The following is a 25,348-nucleotide window of genomic DNA, read 5'->3' as shown; positions in this document are numbered from 1 at the left end:
CATGTGGTGAGGTTGTGTGCAAGGATAAAAAAAACCAGAACTCCCTGGTGGACACAGGAAGTTAAAGAGGCAGTGAAGGAAAAGAAGAAAGCATATCAAAAGTTCCTGGCAAATAAGTTAGCTTTTACTCTTACAGAATACAGAGACAAATGTAAGAAAGCTAAACAGTGTGTAAAACTAGCTAAACAAAAGTCATGGGAGGACTTTGGCAAGAATATAGAAAATAAATATCAAGAAGGTGGCAAAATATTCTGGAGGTTGTTGAAGAAGCTTAGGAATGGAGGAAAGAGTACTGTAAAAGGAGTTCATCATCATCATCAAATTCCTGCCATGTACCCTCAAGGGGTGTACAGGATATGACAGTACTACATGAAAAAATTACATCATTACTAACTTCCTATCTACAATTTTCCTCCAAATCAGTCTATTACTTGTCAAGACTCCAACATTATCAGATCTTATATTTCTATCGTCTAAGGCACTTTGTATCGTATCAATCCACCTATATCTTGGTCTTCCTCTGGGTCGTTTTCCTGCCAACCTGGCAGAGAACACTTGTTTTGCTAATCTTTCCTCTCCCATTCGATTTAAGTGACCATACCATCTGAGATTAGCTCTGCTAACGCATTCCTGGATGCTGACAATGTCAAGTTCTTTCCTAATATCCTCATTTTTAATATGATATTGCCATTGATGCCATCTGTTCACGCCTCTAATCTTTCTCAGGACTCTCATATCTGCGGTCTCTAGTCTTTGGTCAAGTGTTTTACTTCTGACCCAGCTCTCAGATCCATAAGTTAAAATTGGTTTGAACACAGTCTTGTATACAGCTAATTTAGTGTTCCGACTAATTTCTTTCTTATTCCATATGAATTTATTCAATTGACTTCCCACGATACCAGCTTTGCTGATTCTGTTGTCTATTTCTATATTTAGTTTACCATCTTCAGTAAAAATTGTGCCTAAGTAGCTGAAATGTTTTACTTGTTCCACAGGTTCTCCATTCACAACACAGTTGACATTTTCAATGATTCTGCCTATTTTCATTGTCTTTGTCTTTTTATTGCTGACCTTCATACCATATCTATTACAACAGCTATTCAATTTAGTCAGAGAATCTTGCAGACTTGTAGTGTATTTATTTAGAAGTATAACATCATCCGCATAAAGCAAAGAGCTGACATTAACATCTCCAATTTTGATATCAGGTTTAATACCACATTCCTTCATAATGTGATCCATATAGATAATGAATAACAGAGGGGATAATGTACATCCTTGTTTCACACCAGATTTAACATTAAACCATCTTCCTGTAGTTCCTTCAATTCTAACTGCTGACTCACAACTCAAATAAAGACTAAGTATTGCTTGATATAATGCCCCATTGACACCATATAACTGCAGCGTATTGAATAGCTTCTCTCTTGGCACCTTGTCATATGCCTTTTCCAAATCGACAAAACTTAAATACAGATCTTTGTTATATTCCCATGCTTTCTCGACTATTTGTCGTAAAGTGAAGATCTGATCCTGACAGCCTCTATTTGGCCTGAATCCAGCTTGTTCTTCGCCAAGCTTTTCTTCCACAATTCTTCTCAACCGTTTCTCAAGTATACTTGCATAGATCTTGCCAGGAACACTCAGTAGGGAAATACCTCTGTAATTCTCACATTCAGTTTTATTTCCCTTTTTATATATGGGTACTATGAGAGCTCTACTCCAATCATCGGGAATTCGTCCCTCTGTCCAGGCTTTATGAACTATGCAGTGCAGCCACTGTAAGACTCTTATACCACCATACTTCAACATTTCTGGTCGAATATCATCTACTCCTGCTGCCTTTCCACATTTCAAACCTTTGATGGCTTTTTCTACTTCAAGTATGGATATGTATTCCTGACTGCATGCCTGGTCAGTGTTTTTTATCACTGTGCTGTCATCACTGCTTGTTTCATTTAGCAGTTTTTCAAAGTAATTACTCCATACTTCAAGGATATCTTTTTCTCCTGTTTTCATTTCACCTTTATCATCTCTAATTCCTTTTACAGCACTCTTTCCTCCATTCCTAAGCTTCTTCAACAACCTCCAGAATATTTTGCCACCTTCTTGATATTTATTTTCTATATTCTTGCCAAAGTCCTCCCATGACTTTTGTTTAGCTAGTTTTACACACTGTTTAGCTTTCTTACATTTGTCTCTGTATTCTGTAAGAGTAAAAGCTGACTTATTTGCCAGGAACTTTTGATATGCTTTCTTCTTTTCCTTCACTGCCTCTTTAACTTCCTGTGTCCACCAGGGAGTTCTGATTTTTTTATCTTTGCACACAACCTCACCACATGCCTCTCTGGCAGAATCAATCAATGTTTCCTTCAGAGTTTGCCACTGAATCTCCAAGGTTTGATTCCTGTTCTCAAACTCTTTCATTTTCTTTTCAATAATATTTCTGTATTTTAGTCTACAGTTTACATCTGAGAGCTGCTCAACTTTTATTCGCTTTAAAACTTTCTTACATGTTATTCTTTTCAATATGAAATTCAATTTTATCCTGCTCAAGACTAAATAGTGATCACTTCCAATTTCAAATCCTCTGTACACTCAGCTGTCCTGCACCAGGGAGAAAACATCACTATCAACAATAACATAGTCAATGAGACTTTTCTTATTCCTAGCCTCTTCTCTCCATGTGAATTTGTGCACATTTTTATGTTGGAACATGGTGTTAGTAATAACCAGTCCATGTCCTGAGCAGAAATCTAACAGATATTTGCCATTATTATTAGCTTTGCTCTTTTCTCCAAATTTTCCCAAAATATTTTTGTATGTCTCACAATCATTTCCTACTCTACTATTTAGATCCCCAACAAGGACCAACTTTTCCTTTTTCATTGTGTCAGTTGCTTTTTCTAAAGCCTCAAAAAATTCCTCCACTTCTACCTTAGTAGAACCTTCTGTGGGACCATAGGCACAAATAAGTCTCATTGTCCAGTTCCCCATTCTCATATTTGCCCACATTACTCTACTTGAGACTGACTGCCATTCAAGAAGATTAGCCTCGTATTTTGTGTTGAATACTATGGCTACTCCTTCTTTTCCTTGATTGTTATTGCCTGAATATAACATTTTGTATTTATTGCTCAGAAAGATCTCACCAGTTTTGGTCTTTTTTGTTTCAGTCACCCCTATTATGTCGATCTGGTACTTATCTAATTCCTCAGCTAGCTCCATTTCTTTGCCATTCAGGTTTCTTACGTTGATAGTACCGATCTTTAACTCTGGTGATGTTGAGTTGGGGTTTGTTTTCAGATTTGTTCCAGTAGCTGACTTTTCGCTGTTCGCCCTGGTTCCCTCGCGAAAACAATGGGGGCCTTGTTTAACCGGGCGACGCCACAGCCGGCATGAAATTTTGTCATGTTGTACCATCATTTTTTATTTTGGTTTAACCAATAAGAATACAATTTGGTCGGCTAAATCCCAAATTGCCAGCCCATCCTCGTTCGTTCAGTATCAATGTAGATACCCAACAATCCTCACCTTCTCTGCACCACGAGAAGGTGAGGATTGGACATTAGGTCAGAAGCCCTGGTTGGTTCTCCGCATTCCTTTAAAGGCTATGTGGAGGTCTCCTCTCAGTTATACAGCTTTGACCCTTAAGCACCCCTAGTTGTAAGGAGTTGTAAAAGGAGTTAGAGATGATAAAGGTGACATGAAAACAGGAGAAAAAGATATCCTTGAAGTATGGAGTAATTACTTTGAAAAACTGCTAAATGAAACAAGCAGTGATGATAGCACAGTGATAAAAAACACGGACCAGGAATGCAGTCAGGAATACATATCCACACTTGATGTAGAAAAAGCCATCAAAGGCTTGAAATGTGGAAAGGAGTAGATGATATTCGACCAGAAATGCTGAAGTATGGTGGTATAAAAGTCTTACAGTGGCTGCACTGCATAGTTCAGAAAGCCTGGACTGAGGGACGAATTCCCGATGATTGGAGTAGAGCTCTCATAGTACCCATATATAAAAAGGGAAATAAAATTGAATGCGAGAATTAGATAGGTATTTCCCTACTGAGTGTTCCTGGCAAGATCTATGCAAGTATACTTGAGAAACGGTTGAGAAGAATTGTGGAAGAAAAGCTTGGTGAAGAACAAGCTGGATTCAGGCCAAATAGAGGCTGTCAGGATCAGATCTTCACTTTACGACAAATAGTCGAGAAAGCATGGGAATATAACAAAGATCTGTATTTAAGTTTTGTCGATTTGGAAAAGGCATATGACAAGGTGCCAAGAGAGAAGCTATTCAATACGCTGCAGTTATATGGTGTCAATGGGGCATTATATCAAGCAATACTTAGTCTTTATTTGAGTTGTGAGTCAGCAGTTAGAATTGAAGGAAGTACAGGAAGATGGTTTAATGTTAAATCTGGTGTGAGACAAGGATGTACATTATCTCCTCTATTATTCATTATCTGTATGGATCACATTATGAAGGAAAGTGGACTTAAACCTGATATCAAAATTGGAGATGTTAATGTCAGCTCTTTGCTTTATGCGGATGATGTTATACTTCTAAATAAATCCGCTACAAGTCTGCAAGATTCTCTGACTAAATTGAATAGCTGTTGTAATAGATATGGTATGAAGGTCAGCAATAAAAATACAAAGACAATGAAAATAGGCAGAATCATTGAAAATGTCAACTGTGTTGTGAATGGAGAACCTGTGGAACAAGTAAAACATTTCAGTTACGATTTTTACTGAAGATGGTAAATTAAATATAGAAATAGACAACAGAAACAACAAAGCTGGTATGGTAGGAAGTCAACTGAATAAATTCATATGGAATAAGAGAGAAATTAGTCGGAACACTAAATTAGCTGTATACAAGACGGTGTTCAAACCAGTTTTAACTTATGGATCTGAGAGCTGGGTCAGAAGTAAAACACTTGACCAAAGACTAGAGACCGCAGATATGAGAGTCCTGAGAAAGATTAGAGGTGTGAACAGATGGCATCAATGGCAATATCATATTAAAAATGAGGATATTAGGAAAGAACTTGACATTGTCAGCATCAAGGAATGCGTTAGCAGAGCTAATCTCAGGTGGTATGGTCACTTAAATAGAATGGGAGAGGAAAGATTAGCAAAACAAGTGTTCTCTGCCAGGTTGGCAGGAAAACGACCCAGAGGAAGACCAAGATATAGGTGGATTGATACGGTACAAAGTGCCTTAGATGATAGAAATATAAGATCTGATAATGTTGGAGTCTTGACAAGTAACAGACTGATTTGGAGGAAAATTGTAGATAGGAAGTTAGTAATGATGTAAATTTTTCATGTAGTACTGTCATATCCTGTACACCCCTTGATGGTACATGGCAGGAATTTGATGATGATGATGATGACAGTGAAGATATATGCATCCACACCTGACAGCACAGATGAGGATATTGACTTAGTTTATAAAGATCTGACAGAGACAATAGAATAAATACCAAAGCAAGATGTATTAATTATTGAAGGGGATTGGAATGCCCAAGTCAGAATAGATAACGATAGTTGGGAAAGCATCATGGGAAAATATGGTTTCGGAGAAAGAAATGAATGTAGACAGGCTCATAGGTTGACTATGCATTATTAAATCACTTAAGAAATTGAACAACATAGATATGAATATAAATTAAATTACACTTTAATAAATATTTCCGATATTTCGGCAACGTCGTTGCCATCTTCAAAAGGAACTCACAAAAAAAGGCACGTGCACGTACGCACTACAACACAGTAACTGAGAACGAAGAGATGAAGCTATTGTTCTCCTAAAAGTCCTGATGGTGCCCTCTAGCAGGCTAAGTAGGTGACTTGGCCATTGGGCTGAAGGTCTGCTGATGTAAGCCTCCCAAATTTGGGGCAGTCACATACAACCAAATTTGTTGAGGTTTGGAGAGTTGCTTGGGGCTGAGGCTGATTCCATAACCAGTCTTTCTGATTTGTATTTGCTATGGTGTATTACTATAGCTTTCTTCCACCGTAATCTGTGGCGTGTATCCAGAGTATGGTCTGCAAGACCAGAATGGCTGTACCTGTAAAAACGGATGTAGTCCATGTGTTCAGAAATTCTGATATTTGCTGTCCTGCATGTTTGGCCAAAGTAAGACAGTTTACAGCTGCAAGGGACCTGGTATACACCAGGTAGGTGTAGGGGAAGTGGTTGGTCTTTAGTGGTGCAAATAAGGGATGCCAATTTTCTATATGGCCTGCAACAGGAGATCAGGTCATGTTTTTTTAAGATTTTGGTAATTTTATCCGAGGTGCCTCAGATGTAGAGAATGGTGGATTTAGAGTAATCCTTGTTGTGGATGTGGGGAGGGGTTGTGGTTTGTAGGTTTTAATATTTTTTGGATTTTTTTTTGGGGGGGGGGATAGCCATTGGCTGAGAAAGTGTTGAGGATGTGGTTTAGTTCAGTGTTTAGGGCTATGTCGTTAGAACAGATTAGTTTAGCCCTGTTATATAGTGTTTTCACCACTCCATATTGTTGTGAGAGTGAGGGGGAATTGTTGGTGAATGTATCTGCCTGTATGGGTGGGTTTTCTATAAACTGAGAAAACCAAGGATCCATCAAGCTGGCAGGTGACTAGTATGTCTAGGAAAGGGAGGCTGTTGTTTTCCTCTTTTTCCAGGGTGAATTTGATTCTGGGGGTGTTGGTTGTTTAAGTGTGTTAAGAAGGAGCAGAGTGTTTGAAAGCTCTGTGGCCAAATAGCGAACACATCATCAACGTAGCAAAGCCATATGGTTGGTTTTTGTGGGGCAAAAACCAACCATATGGCTTTGCTACGTTGGCTAATTTTCTTCTAAGAAAATTAGCCAACGTAGCAGCTTCTTTGCTACGTAAGGCTAATTTTCTTCAAAGAGCTCCATAAAGAAATTGGCAAAGGGTGGGGAGAGTGGTGAACTCATGGCTGTCCCCTCTATTTGATTGTAGAATTTCCCCTGCCAAACGAAATAGCCTGAGTTCAATGTGAACTGAAATAGGGCTGGGATATCAGGAGAAAATGTAGCTTGGATTAGCTCTAAAGTTTCCTTGAGTGGGACATTTGTGAATAAGGAGGAAACGGCAAAGCTGACCATTATGTCAGTCTGTTGGAGTGTAAGGTTTTCTATGCTGGCTTTGAAGTGGGGTTGGTTTTTTATGTGTGATGGTGTGTTACCAGTACAGTGCGTGAGCTCTTTGGCCAAATGTTTAGCTAATTTGTATGTGGGGGAATCAATGCCATCCACTATGGGATGTAATGGCACATTTTCTTTATGTAATTTTGGGAGTCCATAAATACAGGGGGGGGGGGGGGTATAGAGTTAAACGACTTTAATCTGTTGGTAACTTCTACAGGTCAAGAAGTGACTTTCTTAAGGAGCCTGTGAAGTTTTCTAATTTGTGAGTTGGTGGGATTGTATTCGATAGGGAGGTAAGTAGCTCGATCTAATAGAAGAGCATTAAGCTTACCTGTGTAGTTCTTTTGGTTAAGTACTACAGTTGCGTTTCCCTTATCAGCTTTGATGATAACTAATTCTTTATTATTCCTCATTTCCTGCAGAGCTTTATATTCCTTGTTGGATATGTTGGTTTTTGGTGGTCTTGCTTTGGAGAGGACACAAGCTACATCCAGCCTTATACTGTTGGTGACTTGATGTGGAAGGTGGCAGATTCTGCGTTCGATCTGGATCATAATATCCTCACTAGGTATTTTTCTGGGAGTAATGGTGAAGTTGTGGTCACGTGAAAGCGTGTTGAGTGTTTCAGGCTTCAGGGTGACTGAAGAAAGGTTGATTACGGTGTTGGTAGGAAGTTTTGGATTGACGGTAGAGTTCATTTTTAATTTTTCGAATTTTTTCATTTGTCGGCCTCGTAATTTTTTCAAATTCTTTGGAAAGTTCCCTTTCCAGTGCCAGCTACACGAAGCAACGTGTTGCTGTTACATATATGGAGAGCTTTTTTGAAACAAAACAGTGCTTGAATTTTACACAGTTCAGGATTACTGATTATCTTGGCAGCGTTTTAGGAAAGTTACATGATTTAATTGTCTACATAACTTCAACTTCATTTTATAGTATTGGTGAGCCTTTCATACGATAGCATCTCCCTGGATGATGTTAATTCTCGTAGACAGGTTTATGTGTTGGTTATGCATTATTAAATCACTTAAGGAATTGAACAATGTAGATACGAATATAAATTACATTACACTTTAATAAATATTTCCGATATTTCAGCAACGTCACGTTGCCATCTTCGAAAGGAACTCACAAAAAAAGGCACATGCACGTAGGCACTACAACACAGTAACTGAGAATAAAGAGAAGCTATTGTTCTCCTAAAAGTCCTGATAATGCCCTCTAGCGGGCTAAGTAGATGTTCTTGCCGTTGGGCTGAAGGTCTGCTGATGTAAGCCTTCCAAATTTGGGGCAGTCACATACAACCAAATTTGTTGAGGTTTTGAGAATTTCTTGGGGGCTGAGGCTGATTCCATAAATAGTCTTCGAATTTGTATTTGCTACGGTGTATTACTGTAGCTTTCTTCCACCGTATTCTGTGGCGTGTATCCAGAGCATGGTCTGCAAGACCAGAATGGCTGTACTTGTGAATACGGATGTAGTCCTTGTGTTCAGAAACTCTGATATTCGCTGTCCTGCCTGTTTAGCCAAAGTAAGACAATTTACAGCTGCAAGGGACCTGATATACAGCAGGTAGGTCTAGGGGAAGTGGTTGGTCTTTAATGGTGCGGATAAGGGATGCAAATTTTCTGTATGGCCTGTAACAGGAGGTTAGGTCATGTTTTTTTTTCAAGATTTTTGTAATTTTTTCTGAGGTGCCTCGGATGTAGGGAATGGTGATGGATTTAGAGTAATCCTTGTTGTGGAGGCGGGTAGGGGAGGGGCTGTGGTTTGTAGGTTTTAATATTTTTTGGATTTTTTTTTGGGGGGGGGGTAGCAATTGGTTGAGAAAGTGTTGAGGATGTGATTTAGTTCAGTGTTTAGGGCTATGTCGTTAGAACAGATTAGTTTAGCCCTGTTGTATAGTGTTTTCACCACTCCATATTGTTGTGTGTGTGTGGGGGGGGGGGGTTGTTGGTGAATGTATCTGCCTGTATGGGTGAGTTTTTTGTAAACTGAGAAAACCAAGGTTCCATCAGGCTGGCGGGTGACTGGTGTGTCTAGGAATGGGAAGCTGTTGTTTTCATCTTTTTCCAGGGTGAACTTGATTCTGGGGTGCTGATTGTTTAAGTGTGTTAAGAAGGAGAGGAGTGCTCCTTAAGAAAGTCACTTCTTGGCCTGTAGAAATTACCAACAGACTAAAGCTCTTTAACTCTATTACCCCCCCGTATTTACGTACTCCCAAAAATACATAAAGAAAATGTGCTGTACTTGTGAAAATTTGTTTTCACAAGTACAGCCATTCTGGTCTTGCACACCATGCTCTGGATACACGCCACAGAATACGGTGGAAGAAAGCTATAGTAATACACCGTAGCAAATACAAATTAGAAAGACTGGTTATGGAATCAGCCTCAGCCCCAAGAAACTCTCAAAGCCTCAACAAATTTGGTTGTATGTGACTGCCCCATATTTGGGAGGCTTACATCAGCAGACCTTCAGCCCAACGGCCGAGAACACCTACTTAGCCTGCTAGAGGGCATCATCAGGACTTTTAGGAGAACAATAGCTTCATCTCTTTATTCTCAGTTACTGTGTTGTAGTGCCTACGTGCACGTGCCTTTTTTTGTGAGTTCCTTTTGAAGATGGCAACATGACGTTGCCGAAATATCGGAAATATTTATTAAAGTGTAATTTAATTTATATTCGTATCTACGTTGTTCAATTCCTTAAGTGATTTAATAATGCATAACCAACGTATAAGCCTGTCTACGAGAATTAACATCATCCACGGAGATGCTATTGCACAGAAGGCTCGCCAATATTGTAAAATGAAGTTGAAGTTGTCTAGACAATTAAATCGTCTAACTTTCCTAAAATGCTGCTGGGATAATCAGGTAATCCCAAACTGTGTAAAATTCAACACAGTTTTGTTTCACAAAAAGCTCTTCGTATATATAACAGCGCCAGCTACGCGTTGCTTCGCAAACAAATCACCGCCACATGGTTTCTCTTAGCAGACATTAACGAAGCTATTCGTGCCTTTGAAGAAGAGCTTTAATGCACTTTAAATCATGAGCTTTGGTCAGAATATCGGAAATATTTATTGAAGTGTAATTTAATTTATATTCGTATCTATGTTGTTCAATTCCTTAAGTGATTTAATAAAGAAATGAACGAGGCAAAAAAATGTTAGAATTTGCTGTGGACTACAAGATGATGAGCTGTAACACAAGATTCCAAAGGACTGTAGAAAATGGACATGGTGATCAAATAATGGGAAAACCAAGAACATGATCAATATGATCACGATTAAAAGAAGATGGATAACATCAGTACAGCAGTGTCAAACGTTTCAAGGAGCGGATACAGACTTGGATCATGGTTTAGTGATTGGAAACATCAAGTTGAATTAAAAAGAAAATATAAACCCCATTATCAGAAACAAAGAGATAAGTGAAGCAGAAATAGGAGAAGGTACAGAACAGTGTTAGAAGAGAAACTTAAAAGTGTGTACAAAGAAAAAAATTGGAATCTAAGAGTTAAAGGAGTAACGAAGGCGAAAGAAGATGCGGTTGAAGAAATAGTACCAGAAGAAGAGAAGATCAAAAAGAAGTGGATTAGACAAGAAACACTGAAGTTAGTACAGGAGAAAATAATGCTGAAGATAAGAAGGGATACATTAGAACAAATAATGAGGTGAAAAAAGCAGTCAAAATAGATAAGATGAAATGGTTAGAAGCCTAATGCAATAATATAGAACAGCACTACAGAGAGCATAAAACTAGGGAGGTGTTCAAAATGATTAGAACCATTTATATAATAGAAGGCAGAATCCAAAACAGACCACAATTAAAGATGAAAACAGGCAAAGTACTGATGAGTAAAGATAAAATTGTACAGCGGTGGACAAAATACTGCAGTGAGTTATATGAAGAAAATCTAGATTTAGATAGCGTTGGGAAGCTGACTGAAGAATTTAAGCAGATATCACCATCATGTAATGAGTATGATAAGGCATTTTAAGAGGAGAGGTAGAAAAAGAAATAGGATGGCTAAAACACAACAAGAGTCCTGGTAATGATAACATCACTGGAGAAATGATAAAAATATGGCAGCAAAAGTATGGTTACAGAAATGCACCAACTATGTGATATGGTATGGAAAGAAGTGAAAATGCCAAAGGAGTGGATGAAATCGATATTAGTGACATTATATAAGAAAGGAAATAAGCTAGAATGTAAAAATTATAGAACAATTGCCTTAACAAGTCATCTTGGTAAGGTGATGATGATATTGACAGAAAGATTGAGAACAATTGGAAGCATATCATGCAGATGAACAAGCAGGATTTAGGAAAGATGGAACTACAATTCGACAGATTTTGACAATACAGTTAATAGCAGAGAAAGCTATGAGAAAAAACAAAAGCATATATACTTGCTTTGTTGATTTTCAGAAAGCATTTGACAGTATCGACCAGAAAGTGACATTAGCAGTGCTAGAAAACTAATAGCTATCCTTGAACTAATAGCTATATTAAAAGATCTTTATAAGAATGCAGTTGCAGCAGTAAGAATAGGTGGTAATTTGGGGAAATGGTTTAAAACAAGCAGAGGTACTAGACAGGAGGACCCAATATCACCAAGCATTTTCATCGCACATTTAGAAATAGCAATGGATAAAATGAAGGAAGATGCAAAAGGAATATCAGTGCATGGGATGGGAATTAACAATCTGAGATTTGCAGATGATATTGTTATTATGGAAGAAGATGAAACAGAGCTACAACAAACATTGAAACTGTTAAATGAAGAAGGGAAAATATTTGGACTTATTATGAACTTGGAAAACACAAAGACAATGGTATTTGGTTAGAAGAACATGAAACAAAACATAAAGACATTCATGTTTGATATTATGGATGGTGTAAACAGAAGAGGTAGACCATACAAAGAATGGATAGACGACATAAAGGACTGTGTGGAATGGGTGTACAGAAACTGCGACACTGTGCACTGAACAAAGAAAGGTGGAAGAAGATAGTGACGGAGGCATCGGACACAAATGGACAGCGAGTCCATGGTTAATGATGATGAAAGTCACGTGAAAAAACTTTCAAAATATTGAAAATATCTAGCAAAAAAGTTTGTGTGTGAAATAACTTCACAACTGAGTTACTTGTATATAGAAGCTTGTATATAATGACTTCATATCAATTACCTTGGTATCCTATAATGCAAAGTACATATCCTTACAGACATGTATAATGCTATGCATTATACATGTCTTATGGGAAGTATTATGGGAAGGGCCACTACCCAGAAGAGATACTAAAGTTGAAGTAATGCATAAGTCATATATTTCCCATATACAAGTAGTCAAAGATGTCACACCTTATTACTAAAATAGTCTGGATTACAGCTAGTTGTTGAAAGTTTTTTTAACTTAGTTATACTATAAGTTAAAGATGCCAAGAAATTCGTACTTCACCTTGGTATCTCAATAAAAGCCAAAACCAGTCATAATGCATAGCATTATACATGACTCTAAGGATATGTGCCTTGCATTATGGGATACTAAGGCAATTGATGTGAAGTCATTAGCATCTATATATAAGTAGCCCAGTCGTGAAGTTGCTTCACGTGTAAATTTTGTTTGTTTATACTTGGATAAAGGATAGAATCAAGAATATAATTTCTTGGCATTTTTAACTTAAAAGAACATATGTAGTAGACATACTCTATTTTTATTAAAGGCTGTACATGTACAGAAAAACAGAATTTATTAACTCCAATATATTTCATCCTTGTTACAAGGAGAGAAGAAAAGATGGATAACGCTCAAAAGATGAGAAGCAAGATATGAGTTATGTGATATGCTTACTTGCTTGAGTCCTAATCTCAGGTAAGTAAAGACAAGAATACACTATTAGAGTTCAAAGGGAAACAATGGTTAGCTTTTGTAATTCAAATACAAGAATACATAACTTATTCATTATTACAAAAATTATGAACAGTTAATTGTAGTTACTTCACAAAATTTTGAGACAGGTATGTAATCAGCACAGTTAACGTTTGGACCATGTCATGTTTCACAAGTTTCAAGAAACAAATGATAAAATTTAAATTGACTGAAGTGAAGAAGAATCTTGATTTGATTCCAAAGATCTCTGTGTCTAATGTCAATGGCATCATAAACAAGCCTAAACTTAGACTTTTAGATTGAAAAAAATCTGATACAGTCCTGATGTTCATAGATTCTAAGCAGAATGGCCAGGCCTATCTGTTCAAAGTATTCTGATAGATGTTACAGAGTATAATTGTAAAATTTTAATATTTTACTCAGGAATAGAGCAACCTATAGTGTAATCAGCAGAGACAAACAAATAAATTATCGGACTAGGTAGTATATTCATGGGATGCTTCACTACTGAAAAATTAACATACCGATGGTCCTTCCAATATTAATACATAGTTATTCATTATGTCATATAGCTGATTGTACTGCCTTTCCCATTTACACCATCTTGCTAAATATTTTTTTAGCCTTCTTCAAAACCTCACAGGCAACTCCAGTTCTTATATTAAAAACAGCACTAACTTCAAAGATAAAATTATTTAAATTCTGTGTTTGCCAGACAATGAAACAATATTCTTGTTGAGAGGCTTATACGCTGGTTAGACATAATTACTAATATTTAAGGAATTGACAGCGTATACTGGAAATATAGATTAAATAAACTTTAATATACACTTTCCGATACTTCGGCGAACGTTACGTTGCCATCTTCTTGGGAACTTACTAAAAAGACACGTGCACACAAGTACTAATACAACAAATGAGACTGAGGCTAGGACGCTAGCGTTTTCCTAAAGTCCTGATGGTGCCCCCTGGCGGGCTATATTGGTAGTTCTTGGCCTTTGGGCTGAAGTTCTTTTGATAAAAGTTTCCCAAATTTGGGGCAGTTTCATGCATCCAAATTTGTTGAGGTTTGGCATGTTCCTAAGGGCCGAGGCTGATTCCATGAATAGTCTTTCATACTTGAACTTACTGCGGTGTATTACTGTGGCTTTCTTCCATCTTATTCTGTGGCGAGTATCCAGAGCGTGGTCTGCAAGCCCAGAGTGGCTGTACTGGTGAAATCGGATGTAATCCTTGTGTTCTGAGATTCTGATATTTGCTGTCCTGCCTGTTTTGGCCAAAGTAGGACAGTTTACAGCTGCAAGGGACCTGGTATACACCAGGTAGGTCTAGGGGAAGTGGTTGGTCTTTGGTGGAGCGGATAAGGGATGCCAGTTTTCTATGTGGTCTGTAACAAGTGGTCAAGTCATGTTTTTTTAAGATTTTATTGATTTTTTCTGAGGTGCCTCTGATGTAGGGAATAGTGATGGATTTAGAGTAATCTTTTTTGTGAGGGGGAGGGGGTGGTGGGTTGTGGATAACTGGGTTAAGTATTTTTTGGATTTTTTGGAGGGGTAGCCGTTGGCTGAGAAAGTGTCACGGATGTGATTTAGTTCAGAGGTTAGGGCTTGATCATTAGAACAGATTATTTTTGCCCTGTTGAATAATGTTTTAATAACTCCATATTGTTGTGAGGGGGGGTGGTGGGATTGTTGGTGAATGTATCTGCCTGTATGGGTGGGTTTTCTATAAACTGAGAAAACCAAGGTTCCATCAGGTTGGCGGGTGACTAGTGTGTCTAGGAAGGGGAGGTTATTGTTTTCCTCTTTTTCCAGGGTGAATTTGATTCTAGGGTGTTGGTTGTTCAAGTGTGTTAGGAAGGAGAGGAGTGAATCCGGGCCATGTGGCCAAATAGCGAAAACATCATCAACATAGCGAAGCCATATGGTAGGTTTTTGTGGGGCTGAGTTTAAGGCTTTCTCTTCAAACATCTCCATGAAAAAGTTGGCCAAGGTTGGGGAAAGTGGTGAACCCATGGCTGTCCCCTCTATCTGTTTGTAGAATTTTTCCTGCCAAACGAAATAGCCCGAGTTCATTGTAAACTGAAATAGGGCTGAGATATCGGGAGGAAATTTAGCTTGGATTAGCTCTAAGGTTTCTTTGAGAGGGACATTCGTGAATAGGGAGGAGACATCAAAACTGACCATTATGTCATTGTGTTGGAGTGTAAGGTTTTCTATACTGGCTTTGAATATTTAAGGAATTAACAAAAAAAAAAAAAAAAAATAGTGATCACCAAAGCAGATAAGGGGAACGCCACTGTGGTACTCAATCTCAAAGACTACACAGGTAAGCTCAAGGCCTTATTATTAGATCGCTCCACTTACCTCCCCATTGATTACAATCCCACCAGCTCACAAATTAGAAAACTCCATAGGCTCCTTAAGAAGGTCACTTCTTGGCCTGTGGAGATTACCAACAGACTAAAACCCTATAACTCTAGACCCCCCCCGCTTATATGGGCTCCCAAAAATACACAAAGAAAATGTGCCATTACGTCCCATAGTGGATGGCATTGATTCCCCCACTTATAAACTAGCCAAGCATTTAGCCAAAGCGCTCTCACACTATACTGGCAATACACCATCACACATAAAAAACTCAGCCCACTTCAAAGCCAGTATAGAAAACCTTACACTCCAACACAATGACATAATGGTCAGTTCTGATGTCTCCTCCCTATTCACGAATGTCCCTCTCAAAGAAACCTTAGAGCTAATCCAAGCTAAATTTCCTCCCGATATCTCAGCCCTATTTCAGTTTACAATGAACTCCGGCTATTTCGTTTGGCAGGAAAAATTCTACAAACAGATAGAGGGGACAGCCATGGGCTCACCACTTTCCCCACCCTTGGCCAACTTTTTCATGGAGATGTTTGAAGAGAAAGCCTTAAACTCAGCCCCACAAAAACCTACCATATGGCTTCGCTATGTTGATGATGTTTTCGCTATTTGGCCACATGGCCCGGATTCACTCCTCTCCTTCCTAACACACTTGAACAACCAACACCCTAGAATCAAATTCACCCTGGAAAAAGAGGAAAACAATAACCTCCCCTTCCTAGACACACTAGTCACCCGCCAACCTGATGGAACCTTGGTTTTCTCAGTTTATAGAAAACCCACCCATACAGGCAGATACATTCACCAACAATCCCCCCCCCCCCCCTCACAACAATATGGAGTTATTAAAACATTATTCAACAGGGCAAAAATAATCTGTTCTAATGATCAAGCCCTAACCTCTGAACTAAATCACATCCGTGACACTTTCTCAGCCAGCTACCCCCTCCAAAAAATCCAAAAAATACTTAACCCAGTTATCCACAACCCACCACCCCCTCCCCCTCACAAAAAAGATTACTCTAAATCCATCACTATTCCCTACATCAGAGGCACCTCAGAAAAAATCAATAAAATCTTAAAAAAACATGACTTGACCACTTGTTACAGACCACATAGAAAACTGGCATCCTTTATCCGCTCCACCAAAGACCAACCACTTCCCCTAGACCTACCTGGTGTATACCAGGTCCCTTGCAGCTGTAAACTGTCCTACTTTGGCCAAACAGGCAGGACAGCAAATATCAGAATCTCAGAACACAAGGATTACATCCGATTTCACCAGTACAGCCACTCTGGGCTTGCAGACCACGCTCTGGATACTCGCCACAGAATAAGATGGAAGAAAGCCACAGTAATACACCGCAGTAAGTTCAAGTATGAAAGACTATTCATGGAATCAGCCTCGGCCCTTAGGAACATGCCAAACCTCAACAAATTTGGATGCATGAAACTGCCCCAAATTTGGGAAACTTTTATCAAAAGAACTTCAGCCCAAAGGCCAAGAACTACCAATATAGCCCGCCAGGGGGCACCATCAGGACTTTAGGAAAACGCTAGCGTCCTAGCCTCAGTCTCATTTGTTGTATTAGTACTTGTGTGCACGTGTGTTTTTAGTAAGTTCCCAAGAAGATGGCAACGTAACGTTCGCCGAAATATCGGAAAGTGTATATTAAAGTTTATTTAATCTATATTTCCAGTATACGCTGTCAATTCCTTAAATATTAGTTATAATGAAACAATAGTTACTTGATATAGTTTTCCTATTTATCAAAGATATCACTTCATGGAACTCTTCAGTTCTTAGATGCTGATTTTCTTGAGGATATTGTTAATTTGTTTAAATTCACCATCAATGCAGGTTATTTTATACGGCAGAATAAGTTGTACAAACAACAAACTGAGAGAGGAGCCATTATTATGGCTCTTCTCTCAGTTTGATTATTATGGAACATCTGAAAAGTCAACTCCTCAGAGCCTTTTCCATCAACCTCATATCTGCTTCACTTCACAGATAATACTTTTGCAGTCTGGTCTCATTATTATGTATCCCTCCCCATCAAACAAATTAACAATATCCTCAGGGAAATCAGTATGTAAGAAGAGTTTCATGAAGTGGAACTTTGATAAATAGGAAAACTATATCAAGGGAACCATTGTTTCACTACTGAACATGACTTTCTTTCTGGATACTTTAATAATCCATACCTCTAAAGGAAGTATTCAGTTTTCTGTTTATAGAAAAACCTTCCTTTACTAGAAGATACATCCATCTGTCTTCACACCATCATCCATCACAGAAGACGAGCATTATCAAAACTTTTATACACAGAGCTCACACAAGTTTTCTGATTCCCTTCTTTTGGAAAAATTAAATAAAATAAAAATCACCTTGACTCCTAATGAATATACCAAGCTGCCACCCAGAAAAGTAATGATAGATATCGTTCCTCAATCAGATCACAATTTGATGCAAAAAAAGTTTCCATATCCTACCTTCAGGGAACAAGAGAAGAAATAGTGCAGGTTCTCTGCAAGTATAATCCATACATCACTTTCAAAATAAGGTAAGAACCTGTCTCCTTTTCCACCATCCACAAAAGAATAAATTATCACTTCTCTCCTTATGTCTCCATCAAGCATCCTGTTTGTACTGACTTCATTATTTTGGAGAGATGGGCTGTTAAACTGAGCGGATTCCTCTTAGAACAACAGAACTACATCAAATTCTTGGAATGTGATAAGCCTAGACTTGTTTACAATGCCACTAACACTAGACAGAATTCTTTGGAATCAAACTAAGATTCTTCAGTCAATTTAAATTTTATTGTTTGTTTCTTGAAACTTGTGAAAGAAACTTCCGACATCATCTACACTTTACCTGCTCTAACTGAATGCCTGTCTCAAAGTTTTGGGAAGTAATTGTGATTAACTCAGCATAATTTTATTTTATGATTATTATTTTTTTTTTACTAACTCCAACATATTTCATTCTTGTAAGGAGGATGAAATGTACACGTGTCTACCAATATTAAAAACCATCAAATTTCCAGTATATACCCTTGAAGGTGTATAGGATATTATGATAGTGCTACATGAAAAAAAAAAGGTAACATCATTAAAACTTCTTATCAACAATTTTCCTCCAAATTGATCTGTTTTCCGTCAGGACTTCAACATTATATATTTAGATCATAGAGATCATACTCATTCAGATCATATATTTTGGTCTTTCAAGGCATTTCTTACTATATCAATCTATCTTGGTTGTTATATTAAAAACAAAGTAAGGATTCTGGATGACTTGGAGTAAAGTTCTAACAGTACCAATTTACGAAAAAAAAAAAAAAAAAAAAAAAAAAAAAGGAATATAAACTGAACGTGAGATTTACAAAGCAACTTCCTTACTGAGTATTCTAGGTAAGATTTATGAAAGAGTCTAAGAAAAATTGTGGAAGGGAAATCCAGAGAAGAACAAGCAGTTCAGTTCGATAGAAGTCATCAGGATCATATTTTGACTTTAAGGCAAGTAGCTAAGAAATCATGGGAATATAAAGAAGTTCTGAATTTGAGTTGTGTAGATCTGGAAAAGGCACAGGACAAGGTACCAAGAGAAATCAAGAGATACTTATTCTGTATTTAAATTGTAAGGAGGTATAGGAAGATGGTTTGATATTAAATCAAGTGTTAGACAAGGATGTACATTATTCATCATCTATATGGATCACATTATGAAGGAGAGTGGTATTAGATCTGATATCAAAATTGGAGATATTCAACTCAGCTCTTTACTTTATGCAGATGATTTTATGCTCTTAAATAAATCCAGTAAATGCTTGTAGTATTCATCAATTAAATTGAATGATAATTTCCAGTCATTTATGTCCAGTCATAGTTGAAGGAGGTACAGGAAGATGGTTTGATATTAAATCAAGTGTTAGACAAGGATGTACATTATTCATCATCTATATGGATCACACATTATGAAGGAGAGTGGTATTAGATCTGATATCAAAATTGGAGATATTCAACTCAGCTCTTTACTTTATGCAGATGATTTTATGCTCTTAAATAAATCCAGTACATGCTGTTAGTATTCATCAATTAAATTGAATAATAATTTCGCTATAACAAATCTGGCATAAATTTGTTATAGTCAGCAGCATGGTAAAGTTATCATGCAAGTATCAAATTTCAGCTATTTAGGTGCAATTTTAGAACAGAATAAGTAAAGCTGGTATTGTGGAGAATCAATAAATCTATATGAAATAAAAGAGAAATTAGTCAAACACTGAACTAGCTATAGGAAGAACAATATTCAAAACAATTTTAACTTAACAGATCTGACAGTTGAGTTAGAAATAAAACAGTTCATCAAAGACTTGCAACCACAGATATGAAAGTTCTGAAAAATTAGGGAAGTGAACAAATGTAATCAATGGCAGAATCATATTAAAAATAAACATATTAGGAATGAACTTGATATTGTTAGTATTCAGATATCAGGTGTTATGGTCACTTAAACAGAACTGGAGAGCAAAGGTTAGGACAACAGGTATTTGATGCAGTTAGAAGTATTTCAAAAGAATGAAATATCAGATCTGACAATATTGGTGTCCTGAAGATGGCAGACTAATCTGGAGGAAAACTGTTGATAGAAAGTTAGTAATGATGTAAACTTTTCATGTTGAATTATCATAGTATCAAGGTACCAAGAGAAATTCCTGGGGTATACATCAGAAATTCAATGAAGATTGTTTTTTTTTTAAAAGAGAAGTGATAAGAGAAATTGTATACAATCATTCTGAAAGCATTCACATTTTAATAACAAGATATATTATTTTCAATTACAAAACTATATATCAAGGAAAATATTTTCTGTTTGCAACCATTAAAACTTACCTTACCAGTACGCGTTGGAGAAGGGGAATTACAAAGACCAAGAGGTGGAGTAAATACATGTAAAGGATCAGTTAATGATCGAGGTCTTTTACTTGTTTCACCAAATGAAGGATCATCCTTAAAAAAAAGGAAAAATTACATTTTCTAAATGATTAACTTAAATTACATATGACACCCATAAAATTTCAGCTGAGGGGGGGGAAGAGAATTACCAGTGTGAGATCCTCCCATGATTGTGACATCTGCAATTTGGATTGGATTTCCCTAAAAAAAGAAAAAATAATATATATATATATATAACAGAGGTATATGTAAATTTATCTTATTGTTACTAGGGGAAAAAAATACACATTTTCCTACTTAGATTTATCTAATATTAAATTGTAGTTATGTAAGTTGCTGTGCTAAAATCCGTTAGATGCATGTGCTCAATACACTTCATGAAAACTAAGTGCAATGTTTATTAGGATCTGCATCTCTCACTAAGATTCTAAATTAATGTATCAGCGCATGCTAAAAAAAGTTATCTTTATTATATTATTTTTAAAAATATGAAATAAACTATGCCACAATATGAATTAAATCACGGAAAATGAATATTAATGTAAATGAAACAAGCATGAAGAAGTAGCCGAGTTTCAGTTTCTGGGATGAAAAAAATCCGCTGATTAAATTCTTTAACCAATGAACATGTTTTCATATGGATGAGAGTGTAAATATCAGTGTACACTGTATGTGTCAATTCGCAAATCTCAAACATGTTACTAATTGCAACCAAAGTGGCAATCACATTAACGAAATGATCCAATGCTAAGAATTTGCCAGACCCATTGTATTTTGCAGCAGATAATAGCAAAGAGAACTGACTGACTCTTTTTGTGAATCCTAACCACAAAAGGTTGTCAATCTATAGTACACTAGTACAGTGGTTAGAGTAAGGATTTTTTTTTTTTACGTAATCCAGAAATCCTGCTCTACAGACCACCAAACTGAAACTTTTTCAAGGCACTTCAGGCCTCCAATAAGCAGGGAAGAATGGGAAGAGTACATATGATGTGTCAATTCGCAAATCTCAAACATGTTACTAATTGCAACCAAAGTGGCAATTACATTAACGAAATGATCCAATGCTAAGAATTTGCCAGAACCATTGTATTTTGCAGCAGATAATAGCAAAGAGAACTGACTGACTCTTTTTGTGAATCCTAACCACAAAAGGTTGTCAATCTATAGTACACTAGTACAGTGGTTAGAGTAAGGATTTTTTTTTTTTTACGTAATCCAGAAATCCTGCTCTACAGACCACCAAACTGAAACTTTTTCAAGGCACTTCAGGCCTCCAATAAGCAGGGAAGAATGGGAAGAGTACATATGATGTGAACATATACAGACAAAAACTGCTGATTTTGATAATGAAACTGCAAGTGATAAACTCCTTGAATGAACTGGGGAAAAAAAAAAGCAAGGAAGCATTTGCAGACTACTGTTGTAATATATATATATTCATTGTTTTTTTTTTTTTAATTGTCCACATGTAAGAGGATGCTTAACCTATATAACATTAGTAGTGTAGACAGGATGAAGACTAAGGAGAAAGAAGAAACTTCACTAACCATTGTGAGTTTGCAATGCCATCCTACGAATGCAAGAGAACCATGTTATACAAATGTTATGGCCAACAGTTTGGCAAGAGACAGGAAGCAGGCTTGACAGTTTCCTGCTTTTGATATTTTTTCAAATCAGTTTTGGATTTGTCAGTGAATTTGCTCACAACTATTTTGAGCTTCTTCAGAACAGGCAGAAAGAGAAGATGGAGATTTTGATAAAAGCTAGTTATAGAATGCTTGATTCTTCTTCTCATGACAGGACAATAATACACTTCTTAGGGAACAGTGATTGGGTTCAGAATTTAAAGTGGAACAGGGAAATAATCATCAGATGAAGGAAATTAAGCATGGAAAGCATGAGGAATAACTCATGTAGTACTTTGATAATGCCAGACAGTAGCTCTGTGAGAGTTGCCCCATGAAAGAAGAAATGAACACCAGGAAATTATTTAAAATGCCTAGAGAACAAAAAATATCTCCATATATTCAGGATTACTAGTGAGGAAGAGATCAAGAAGAGCAAGATTATCTAGTATTCTAACAGATATGAAATTGTTGGTGATGGCACATCCACAAGAATCTGCATGCAGATTTTTTTTGTTGTTGTTGTTTTTGAAATATCTGGGCCACAAATAAAAGGTCACAAGATCTATAGCACATCAATGCTAAGTGTGGATCAAAAAGTTAAAAGAAAGAAGAAATTTGTGACAAGTTTTTGGATAGGTGAAGGTCTTCGGTGAAGACAGAGTGAGGAAGGCTGTTCCAAAGAATAGAGGTAGATAGGATGAAAGTGAAGAAGTTGGTTTGATTAGTTTGGAGGAAGATAGTAAATGGATAAACAGCAGTTTATCCATTTGCTATCCATTTACCAGCAGTAAATGGATAAACAAAACTGTAGAACTATAAGAACAAGAGCAGCTGCTCTTGTTCTTACAGTTTTGGAAGAAAGTGATAGAAAAAAACTTTATTTTTTACCACTGGTCAATGGTAAAAAACGCTGACCAGACATGCAGTCAGGAATACATATCCATACTTGAAGTAGAAAAAGCCATCAAAAGCCTGAAATGGGGAAAGGCAGCAGGAATAGATGATATTCGACCAGAAATGCCCAAGTATGGAGGTATAAAAGTCGTACAGTGGCTGCACTGCATGGTTCACAAGGCCTGGACAGAGGGATGAATTCCAGACGATTGGAGTAGAGCTCTCATAGTACCCATATATAAATAAAAGGGAAATAAAACTGAATGTGAGAATTACAGAGGCATTTCATTACTGAGTGCTCCTGGTAAGATGTATGCAAGTATACTTGAGAAGCGGTTGAGAAGGATTGTGGAAGAGAATCTTGGTGAGGAACAAGCTGGATTCAATCCAAATAGAGGTATCAGGATCAGATTTTCACTTTACGACAAATAGTTGAGAAATCATGGGAATATAACAAAGATCTGTATTTAAGTTTTGTAGATCTGGAAAAGCATATGACAAGGTGCCAAGAGAGAAGTTATTCCAAACACTACAGTTATATGGTGTTAATGGGGCATTATATCAAGCAATACTTAGTCTTTATATGAGTTGTAAGTCAACAGTTAGAATTGAAGGAAGTACAGGAAGATGGTTTAATGTTAAATCTGGTGTCAGGCAAGGATGTACATTATCCCCTCTCTTATTCATTATCTATATGGATCACATTATGAAGGAAAGTGGTATTAAACCACTTTCCTTCATAATGCAAGATTCTCTGACTAAATTGAATAAATGTTTTAATAGATATGGTATGAAAAGTCAGCATTAAAAAGACAAAGACAACGAAAATAGGCAGAAGCATTGAAAATATCAACTGTATTGTGAATGGAGAACTTATAGAACAAGTAAAACATTTCAGCTACTTAGGCATGATTTTTAGTGAAGATGGTAAATTAAATATGGAAATAGACAACAGAATCAACAAAGCTAGTATGGAAGGAAGTCAACTTAATAAATTCATATGGAATAAGAGAGAAATTAGTCGGAACACTAAATTAGCTGTATACAAGACAGTGTTCAAACCAGTTTTAACTTATGCATCTGAAAGCTGGGTCAGAAGTAAAACACTTGACCAAAGACTAGAGACTGCAGATATGAGAGTCCTGAGAAAGATTAGAGGTGGGTGTGAACAGATGACATCAATGGCAATATCATACTAAAAATGAGGATATTAGGAAAGAACTTGACATTGTCAGTATCTAGTAATGCATTAGCAGAGTTAATGATAGGTGGTATGGTCACTTAAGAATAGGAGAGTAAAGATTAGCAAAACAAGTTTTCTCTGCCAACTTGGAAGACAGAAATATAGGACCAATATTATCAGGTCTTATATTTCTGTCTTAGAAGACAGAAATATAAGACCTGATAATATTGGAGTCTTGACATTTAACAGACTGATTTGGAGAAAAATTGTAGATAGGAAGTTAGTAATGATGTAAATTTTTCATGCAGTACTATCATATCCTGTATATCCCTTGAGGGTATATAGCAGGAATTTTGATGATGATGTGTTCTTTGCCAGGTTGGCAGGAAAAAACCCAGAGGAAGACCAAGATATAGATAGTTTGATACAGTAAAAAGTACCTTAAAAGACAGAAATATAATATGATATTACTGGAGTCTTGACAGATAACAGATTAATTTGGAGGAAAAGTATTGATCGGAAGTTAGTAATGGCGTAACATTTTGATGTAGTACTATCATAATTATCCTGTACACCCTGAGGTACATATCAAGAATTTGATGATGAGGTGCAATTGAGTTTATGTTAGAAAAAAAAAGTGTTTTATCAGAATGGAGATGAAATGGACATTTTCATCTCCATTTTATCTCCCAGTATTTGTGAAGTAGGCCTACAACGTTCTGGAAAATTTTTCGAACATATAATCTTATTTCTGTTTTCTTGGCTTTTTATGACTATAATTTATAATAAGCTGAAACTGGGACTGGTTTGGTTTATGGTACAAGGACAGTAGGATCATACTGCAGTCATAGCAGTACACATAGTAATAATTGCTTAATAAATAAATAAAGAAACAGCACAAAAAAGTACAGAAAACAGAAAAAAAAGGTATAAAAAAGTATATAGAGAAATAAGTGAAAAAAGATTTATTAAAAAAGTGCCAGGAAGTTCATAAAAACAGATAAATCCAACGAGGTATTAAAAGTCTATATACATAAATACATTTTATAAATAAAAATGATATATACAATATGTACATAATGTATAAATAGTGAAATATTATGTTCTGTATGAATTTTAAAATGAAAGAAGCATGACAAATCTGCCTAGGTATAGAAGGTTCAAACAGATTATGAACATGACAAAAATATTGAACACATTTACTGATGAAATGAG

The 25,348-nt window shown here is 36.7% G+C and overlaps 1 protein-coding gene across 1 annotated transcript in view; it reads right to left on the bottom strand.

The window, feature by feature from the left end:
- The window catches only part of LOC150109438 (P2R1A-PPP2R2A-interacting phosphatase regulator 1), a 208,785-nt gene that overhangs the window by 64,953 nt on the left and 118,484 nt on the right, over positions 1 to 25,348 (bottom strand). Inside the window, exons 5-6 of the mRNA XM_090413162.1 lie at positions 20,575 to 20,626; positions 20,363 to 20,479 (exon numbers count right to left, since the gene is read on the bottom strand). Coding sequence (XP_090269288.1) covers positions 20,363 to 20,479; positions 20,575 to 20,626 — 169 coding nt within the window. The remainder of the gene's footprint in view (positions 1 to 20,362; positions 20,480 to 20,574; positions 20,627 to 25,348) is intronic.

This window comes from Typopeltis vanoorti, chromosome 2 (genome assembly GCF_054136105.1).
Source record: "Typopeltis vanoorti isolate ZY-2024b chromosome 2, IOZ_Tvanoo_1.0, whole genome shotgun sequence".
Classification (NCBI taxonomy): Eukaryota; Metazoa; Arthropoda; class Arachnida; order Uropygi; family Thelyphonidae; genus Typopeltis; species Typopeltis vanoorti.
This window is presented reverse-complemented; position numbering and strand designations above follow the sequence as displayed.